This window comes from Archocentrus centrarchus, unplaced genomic scaffold (genome assembly GCF_007364275.1).
Source record: "Archocentrus centrarchus isolate MPI-CPG fArcCen1 unplaced genomic scaffold, fArcCen1 scaffold_141_ctg1, whole genome shotgun sequence".
Taxonomy (NCBI): domain Eukaryota; kingdom Metazoa; phylum Chordata; class Actinopteri; order Cichliformes; family Cichlidae; genus Archocentrus; species Archocentrus centrarchus.
The window spans coordinates 14,962-23,436 of NW_022060186.1; the positions used below are offsets into that span (position 1 = coordinate 14,962).

At 42.4% G+C, this 8,475-nt stretch overlaps 2 protein-coding genes across 2 annotated transcripts; both read right to left on the reverse strand.

Moving 5' to 3' along the window:
- Window positions 1-980: 980 nt before the first annotated feature.
- On the reverse strand, window positions 981-2,342 carry LOC115775459 (Fc receptor-like protein 5; the record flags this gene model as incomplete). The annotated part of the gene is made up of 3 exons (XM_030722996.1): window positions 2,216-2,342; window positions 1,287-1,550; window positions 981-1,207 (listed from the first exon to the last, which is right to left on the reverse strand). Coding segments are annotated over exons 1-3 (618 nt in total), but the record flags the coding sequence as incomplete, so codon positions are not given.
- A 1,667-nt stretch (window positions 2,343-4,009) lies between these two features.
- LOC115775457 (low affinity immunoglobulin gamma Fc region receptor II-like) lies at window positions 4,010-5,871 on the reverse strand. The gene is made up of 6 exons (XM_030722993.1): window positions 5,841-5,871; window positions 5,543-5,578; window positions 4,777-5,040; window positions 4,452-4,697; window positions 4,239-4,376; window positions 4,010-4,150 (listed from the first exon to the last, which is right to left on the reverse strand). The coding sequence occupies exons 1-6, from the start codon at window positions 5,869-5,871 to the stop codon at window positions 4,047-4,049; spliced, it is 819 nt and encodes a 272-aa protein (XP_030578853.1). The 3' UTR covers window positions 4,010-4,046.
- Between the last annotated feature and the right edge of the window lie 2,604 nt (window positions 5,872-8,475).

Genomic DNA, 8,475 nt, shown 5'->3' on the forward strand with positions numbered 1-8,475 from the left:
TGCTTCAGCTACTTCCAGAGTCACACTCTTCCTGGCTTTCTGGTACCTGTCAGCTGCCTCTGGAGTCCCACAGGCTGACCAAGGACTCCATCTTCAGCTTAACAACTCCCTTAACCTTCTGTGGCCACCAGCTGGTTCAGAGATTACAACCATGATAGGCACAACAGCTCAGGCTCAGATCAAGCAGGCCATTCCTCCCATCCAGGTCACACTGTCATTGCTCAGGTGAACAATGAATTCCCACAGATGGATGATGGAGTCCACAGATGGAGCACCCACCCATAAGTGACGGCAAGATGGCTAGGTAATCTGAACTACTGTTTGGTGCACAACTGCAAATGGCAGTCAGTTCCCAATTCTGAACCTATACTCTTGTACATCAGGGAAAAACCAAGCATACAGACACTGAACTGGAGAAATGCAAGTACACCAACACCTGCCCACTAACCTCTTACCAGGGCCAACTCTAAAGTGGAACAAAGTCAAGCTCATCTTCAGGAGACTGGCTCCAGAGCCAAAGCTGTGCATTTAGCTGAACCCGACTATATCAACCTGGTATGTCTTGACCTTAAATTCTCATACATTGTTAAAAAAGTTGATCTATAATGATGCAATTATTCAGCAAAAGAGAAAACTGGAAAATGGAAAAAAGAAAATAAAAATCATATTTTGAAGAGTGGCTGTTGCCACAACATGCCCCCTGTAGAGACAACCCTGATAAGTGAATGATTCAGAGTGTTACCTGTGGGTCTGTGTTGATATAAAGACACCATGAGGAGAGTGGAGATGAAGTACGGACAGAACACCGAAAGGTGGAGGAGCAGTCTGATCACAAGGTGGAGGACACAGGAATCAAGGGGAAGAGGTGAAGTGGTTGTAGGTTTACCTGCAGAGAGAATCACACCTGTTCAGGTGAATATGTGGATGAAATAAGAGATAAAGTCAAAGTGAAGCTCCTCACCTGTGACAGTGATCCAGCTGGATGGAGACTCTCCATGACCGCTGATGTCACACTTGTAGAGGCCTTCATCAGACCTGGAAACATGCTGGATGGTCATGTGACCTGTAGGCTGCTTCCTGATGAGGGAGCCATCTTTATAGAAAGCAGCTGGGAGGTTGGAGGGAGTGGTCTTTGTTTGACAGAGCAGAGTGACGTCATCTCCCTCCATCACAGGGAGGACAGGACTCTGCAGGATCACTGATCCACCTCAACACAGAGACAAACTACAGCATTTCATCCATTTACACACAGCTTCATCAACACTAACTCCACACACTCAGCTTACCAGAGACTGTGAGATTAACCATGTTACTGATGGCACCCTCTCTGGACTCACACCAGTAAACTCCACTGTCCCCTTTGATGATGTAGCTGATGTTACAGGAGGAACCAGCTGGTTTTCCCCACCCATCTCCACACTGAGTCCTCTGTTGTTTGCTTGTGTTTCTCCTCAGAGTCCATCCAGCAGAGCTGTCGTCCTCCTCACAGCTCAGAGACACAAAGTCTCCTTTAAAGAACTGAGAGCTGCTGGGACTCACAGTCAGAGGAGCTGTGAGGGAAAGGGGAGGACGGAGAGTGCTGTGAAAAGTATTTGCCTTAATAAATGAAGCAATGACTTCAAAACTCCATTTTGTATTTACTTGGGTCGTCTTTATCTAATATTAATATTAGTTTGATGATCTGAAACATTTAAATGTGACAAACAAACAAAAAAAAAATAGAAAATCACAAAGAGAGCAAACACTTTTCTATGGCAGCAATTTCATGTCAAGTTTTTGGCAATCAGACGTCTTTTACAACCACTGATCTCCTCACATGCTCTTAGCAACAACTAACGAATGTTTCTGTCATTCAACTCACTGTCACAGAGCAGGTCTTAAAGGTATGTTTGATTAAATAAAAATAACTCATTAGACTGTCAGGAGGAGTAAGATCACACTGATATGATGAAGAAGAGTCTGTCTGCAGTTATCTGCTCCATGTTCTTCATAAATGTGTCCCACACTCTGCTGTCAGAGTGATGCAGGTTTAAAGTGTGACAGAAGAAGGTTACTGACCTTGGTTTGTGCTGCAGCTCAGCAGTGAGATCAGAACTAAAGAGAAATTAAACTCAGGTCAGAGTTTCACATTCAACAAGACAGCAGAGCCATGAAAACACAGAGTGAACTTACAGAGCAGACACAGCAGAGACGATTCCTCCATCCTGCTGCTCACTGACATCACACCAACACTGAGACCAGCTCACAGCAATAAAACCCTCGTCTTCCTCTTCCTCCTCTTCCTCTTCCTTGTCTATGATTGAGTGAAAGTGTTGTGGTTTCCCCTTAGTCCTGATCATCATGATCATAATATATTATTTCCTGTGTTTCAATAACGCAGCAACATAAAGTTTTCAATGTTAAAATGAAACATGAACATGAATTAAAGATGAAAAGCAAAAAAAAAAAAAAAATCTACAACTGACTGCAGAACCTGAGGTTAACAAGCTCGATGTGGTTTTGTGCTTCTGTGTTTCAGCCACTCACATGTGGTCAGAAAGAGACTAAATAAACTGTGTGGCTGCACAGCATCAGAGTCCACGTCACACTCTGTTTAAAGTTTGTAAAGGTGTGAAGCAGAGAGAGCTGCACACACTGAGCTGTGTTAAAATACTGCATGTGGAGCCGGCCATGATCCCCCATAATGTTCAGAGGAAACTGTGTGATGTGGATCTCTGAATATCTGAAATACAAATGTTCATAAATCAGATTCCTGCTCACAGAGACTCAGAGCTGATAGAAAACATGGACACTGACCTGCTTTAACTCTGATACTGAGTCTCAGAAATAGCTGCAGGTGTTTCCTGATTCTCTCAGCTTCATTATGACTGTGTTCATTTCAGCTGATGAAACATTCAGGGTCTCCACACTTAAACTTGTGAGATAATGAAAAAAAGAGTTGGACAAAAATTTGAGGAATAAATGAGGCTGCAGCTGCTCAGAGACACAGAACCACACAATGATCCACGTGTCAGCTTTCAGAGCTTTCAGCTGTTTATTTATTGCAGGTCATAAATGAAGACTTTCTCTCTGTCAGTGCTGCTCTTATGTAAAAATACTTCTAAATATTACAAACACATTCAGTTCTTGTAACATATTCTTGCTCTGCTCTCAGCTGTGATGATGGAGCTTCATGTTCTGAACCTGCTTCATATTTACAGTATTGATTTTCCTCCTGTGTCAAAGGTCAGAGTGAAAACCATCATGTGATGCTGGGGAAACTGAACTGCCTTTGCTGCCACCTGCTGGATACACTTATACAACACTTTGATCCAAAGTCTGTGCAGAGTGACTGACTGGATCAGTTCAGATGCTGCAGGAGGTGTAAGTGAGGAGGTTTGAGGAGCAGTTCATTGGAACACAAATTAAATCAATTTGAATGTTTGTGACAGCAGACTTTTGTTTTCTTTGCACTGATCAAAGAGTGAAAATAAAGTTTCTGTGTTTCTTTAGCTTAAAGTAAACTTGAAAAAGAAGTAAATTTGCCGCTGTGGTGTAATACAGCAGTATGACCAGTAGATGGAAGCAGACTCGAAATGCAAATCAAGGTCACTTCAAGCTCCACTTTCTGCTGATTCAGGAACAGGTGAGGAGATGAGAAATGATCCACAAGTCCAGGCTGACTCACATGTTCATGTAGTTGCAGTTTAGACACCAAAACACTTCAGGACTCTGAGGTGAGTGAGAGGCAGACGGAGCATACACCTGGAAGTGTCAGTCAGAACCATCAGGAGTCCAGTGGTGATCAGCTGATCAGGAAATGGAAAGAGGAAATGCCAAAATATCTGACCTAAAATCAGCTGCAGGTTTCATTTTGAAATAAGCTGAATATGTTGTTCAGTACATTAGTTAGAGAGCTGCAGTGGTACACACACAGATATGATGGATATCCTCCTCTGAGCAGGAATATTTGCTGTTTATAAAAATATCCAGAGATGAACATCAGAGTCCATTTATTCAGCAGAGGTGGAGAGGACAAAGTTAGTGAGGAACAACAGAGCTCTGATTCAGAAGTGATGCTCTGTGGTGACATCAGTGATGACATCATCATACTCATCATTCAATCCCTGCTCAGGCTGAGTGAGCAGGATTGAGGGACAAAGGTCATTTCCTGTAAAATATAAAATACAGAACATGTTTCAGCTGTGAGTTCAGACTTCATCAGCATATTGATTGATCAGTAAATTATTAAATTTTACCTGAGGCTGTTTGACAGTATAAAGACACCATGATGAGAGTGGAAATGAAGTATGGACAAAACACCACCAGGTGGAAGACCAGCCTGATCACAAGGGGGGAGACAGAGGTGGTGGGCAGTTCTGTAATTTCAGGTGTACCTGCAGAGAGAATCCCACCTGTTCAGGTGAAGTTGTGGATGAAATAAGAGGTGAAATCAGAGTGAAGCTCCTCACCTTTGACGGTGATCCAGCTGGACGGAGACTCTCCATGACCGCTGATGTCACACTTGTAGAGGCCTTCATCAGACCTGGAAACATGCTGGATGGTCATGTGACCTGTAGGCTGCTTCCTGATGAGGGAGCCATCTTTATAGAAAGCAGCTGGGAGGTTGGAGGGAGTGGTCTTTGTTTGACAGAGCAGAGTGACGTCATCTCCCTCCATCACAGGGAGGACAGGACTCTGCAGGATCACTGATCCACCTCAACACAGAGACAAACTACAGCATTTCATCCATTTACACACAGCTTCATCAACACTAACTCCACACACTCAGCTTACCAGAGACTGTGAGGTTAACCATGTTACTGATGGCACCCTCTCTGGACTCACACCAGTAAACTCCACTGTCCCGTTTGATAATGTAGCTGATGGTACAGGAAGAATTACCTGATCTTCCCCACCCATCTCCACACTGAGTCCTCTGCTTTTTGCTTGTGTTTCTCCTCAGAGTCCATCCAGCAGAGCTGTCGTCCTCCTCACAGCTCAGAGACACAAAGTCTCCTTTAAAGAACTGAGAGCTGCTGGGAGTCACAGTCAGACGAGCTGTGGAAAATACAGTTTATTCTGATTAAATCAAATTAATGAACTAAATTCAATAATTTTTCATTGTTTCAGTGACACACATCCCCAGAAGTCATTTATGTCAGTAATTACATCACAGATGTCTCTAAAATTGTAATTTAATGCATAAGTGTCCCTGTATTCAATCAGAAGCTTACATTTAATAATCAAAGAATTATATTGATATTGATAGAATTATATTTATCTCCATGAACATCAAATGTTCAGCAGTGATCACCTGACTTCAGCTCATCAAGATCACAGCACAAAAATCACAGAGCAGCCAAAGGGGACGAGATTCATGTTACTTTGAATCTGGTTGCACCAAAGTTCATGAATATGATAGTAAAGCACAAAGATGTCATATTTGTCCTCATTAGGATACAGATCTGTGCTAAAATGTTTTCATATAATAACACAAAACTAACAACATGCAGAAAAACCCTGTAACAGTTTGAATCTGTTACAGGATGAAGTTACTGACCTTGGTTTGTGCTGCAGCTCAGCAGTGAAGTCAGAACTAAAGAGAAATGAGTCTCAGGTCAGTTTAGAGTGAAGTGATCAGAGAGCAGAGCAGACAGCATCTCTGTGGTTACTGTGAGAAAATACTGAAGCACAATCAGAGCAGGAAGGAGGAAGATTGTTGATTACAAATATTACACTTCAAACATTGATGTTAGAGTCAAACATCACTAAAAACCAGCTGTTTAAGGACTGTTGTTGTTTGCTTTTATAGATTTCATCAGCTGAATCTTCTAGAAACAGACACAGAGTGAACTTACAGAGCAGCCACAGCAGAGATGTTTCCTCCATCCTGATGTAAAGTTGATCCTTTTCATCAGGAAGTTGGAGGAGTTTTCAGAGACGAGGACGATCTCAAACATAAAGGTTGATCTTCCTGTCAGTGACAGCAGCTCAGCTGAGAGGAAGTGAGCTGCAGGTGGTTTTGTTGTTCCTTTTCTGGCTCTGAGGTCAGAGAGACAGTAAATAAACTGTGTGGCTGCCCAACATCAAACTACACACTGAGGTGACCTGATACCTTCACTGCACATCCTTATGAGTCATTCCAGCTACTTTTATACAAGGAAGTCCAATAAAAGCTCAGATATTGCGGATGGAGGTCTGAAAAAACAACAAGGTCCGCACGATCTCAGATCTAAAGTTTGTGTCTCCTCCTCGAGATCCTTCAGACGTCACTGAGCTCAGCAGCAGTTTCACAGCCAGTAAAAACCTCTTTATTCCTCTTTCTGCACCGTCACACGTCAGAGGGTCACTCAGCACAACCCACAAACCCAATACTTTAGTAACATGTTTTCATTCAGTGCCTTTGAATGGTGAATAAGGATATCTTATTACAGAGATATGATTTCTTATACATATAAGTTTGATTTTAAAACATATGGCATCATTTAAAGTGTCAGGAGATCAGCTTTAGTGATAGGATTGAAAGAGTCTGCTGCTCCATGTTCTTCATAAATGTGTCCCTGTCATGATCCAGTGTGCTTCATGTTTCTTCTGTGAGTCCTGCTTGTAGGTTGGCTCACAGTCAGTTTGTCACAGTCTTCTGTTGTAGTCATTTGTTGACATGTGAACAGGTGTTCAGGTGTCTGCAGTGACGTGCAGGCAGGTGAGACAGTGCCTCCCTGTCATCATGACAAGTAAAATACTAACAATGATCAGAAAATACATTTGACCTCTTTACTGTGCTATGAAACTGTTTTATGAATGATTTCAACACTTTAATGGTCAAAATCTCAGAATTTACTCATCGCCTGTTCAAACACATGGAAGAATTGCAGGGTGAGGCAGTGCACTGCTGTGGCTCACCTCTGGGGGCGCTGTGTCACATACAATAAATGAGGCAGGCAGTTGGCGCATGCCCATTGCTGTCTCTCTTTATATCACTAATATACATGTTTGATTCCACATGTGCTGCACATGCTGATGTTCCACAGTCTGTCTAATACACTGAATGAATGTGTTTGACATGTTTATTCTTTGTGATCGGTCATAAATGCACAGTGAAAATAACGGTGAAAACTGTGCCGCACAGATAGGGGGCAGCTCCTTTTTGCAAATAAAATAAAATGATTATTGAAAACATTGATTTTATCAGTCCTGTTGCAGGTTGATAGAAACAAACTTTTTCTTCCTGTAACTGACTGCAGGTCAGCTGTGAGGCAGAGGGCTTCAGTTGGTTTGGTGCTTGTCTCTGTTCAGACCACTGACATGTGGTCAAAAAGATGGTAAATAAACTGCATCAGAACGCACGTCACAGTTACTTGTTACAGCTCTAATCTTACTGGAATCCAGGTGAACTAGTCTCAGAAAAACCAGAGCCCACATGTAGACTGCAGAGAGACCAGAAACAGGAGCTGCTTTAACCCTGAGCGCAGAGACAGAAACAGATGTACTGTGTGGACGTTTCACTCCAGACATGGAGACATGTCGGGTTTTGTCTACAGCCTGTCTTATCAGACATGTAGATGTTTGAGTCTTATCATCTTATCTGTTTCAGTCATGATAAACAAGCATCCAGCTGCTCACAGAGACACACAACAACTGAAGCTCAGAGGTTCATGTCTCAGCTCCACTGATGACGGTTTGACTCAGGATAAACAAACTGATCCTGGAACAGAAACTTCAGAGTTTAACCTTAGGCTCAGAGTTTGTTAAACCTGCTTTCTGGAACAGGATGTGGAAGCAGAAAAGCAGCTTTTAGAGAGCAGAGCAGTGTCTTTACTGTCATTTTGAAGTTTTATAAGAAGTATTATACTTTTATATCTCAAAGTGACAGCGATGTTACTGCGGTCACTTTGACCACATAATAAAGACCATAGCACACGTGGAAGTGTGCTTTGCAGTGTTTGACGGAAGAGTCTGCGTCAGGGTTTGGGGTGGCTGTAGCACAGAAGATAGAGCCAGTCGCCTACTAATTGGAGGGCTGGTGGTTCAATCCCTGGCTGCTCCAGTCTGCATGCAAAAGTATCCTTGGGCATGAAACGGAACCCTAAGTTGCTCACTGATGCAACCGGCACAGTGTGTTTAAAGGATGTTACTCTGAAGTAACTCCTTACAAACTTTTCTTTAACTGTGAACAATCAGAGCTCATTCTGTCTGTAGTTCAGACACTCAGAGCTCCATTAAAGCTGTTAAAGCAGTGGGGACTGAACAAACCTGGGAATGTCTGAATCAGGTACAGCTGTGATCTTTTTAAAAAAAGAAATAAATGATCTTTTTTAAAAAAAATAAATAAATGTATATATGGGAAACCCTGAAATTGTAAAGTTATGGTCATGGTTCACTGTGTGCTTGTTTCCTGCAGGTATGCAGAGCATTTTCTATCTATGTTCTTTGTAAGTCAACATGGGTGAATTCAGCTCAAGCCCAGACAGGCCTGTTCATAAAAACTGCAGT

Excerpts from the sequence above, each read along its gene's own strand:
- LOC115775457 (XM_030722993.1), bottom strand. The coding sequence starts at position 5,871 with ATGGAGGAAACATCTCTGCTGTGGCTGCTCT. Across the intron at positions 4,377-4,451 it reads CAGCTGGATCACCGTCAAAG|GTACACCTGAAATTACAGAA; the intron begins GTGAGGAGCTTC and ends TTCTCTCTGCAG. Across the intron at positions 4,151-4,238 it reads ATACTGTCAAACAGCCTCAG|GAAATGACCTTTGTCCCTCA; the intron begins GTAAAATTTAAT and ends TATATTTTACAG.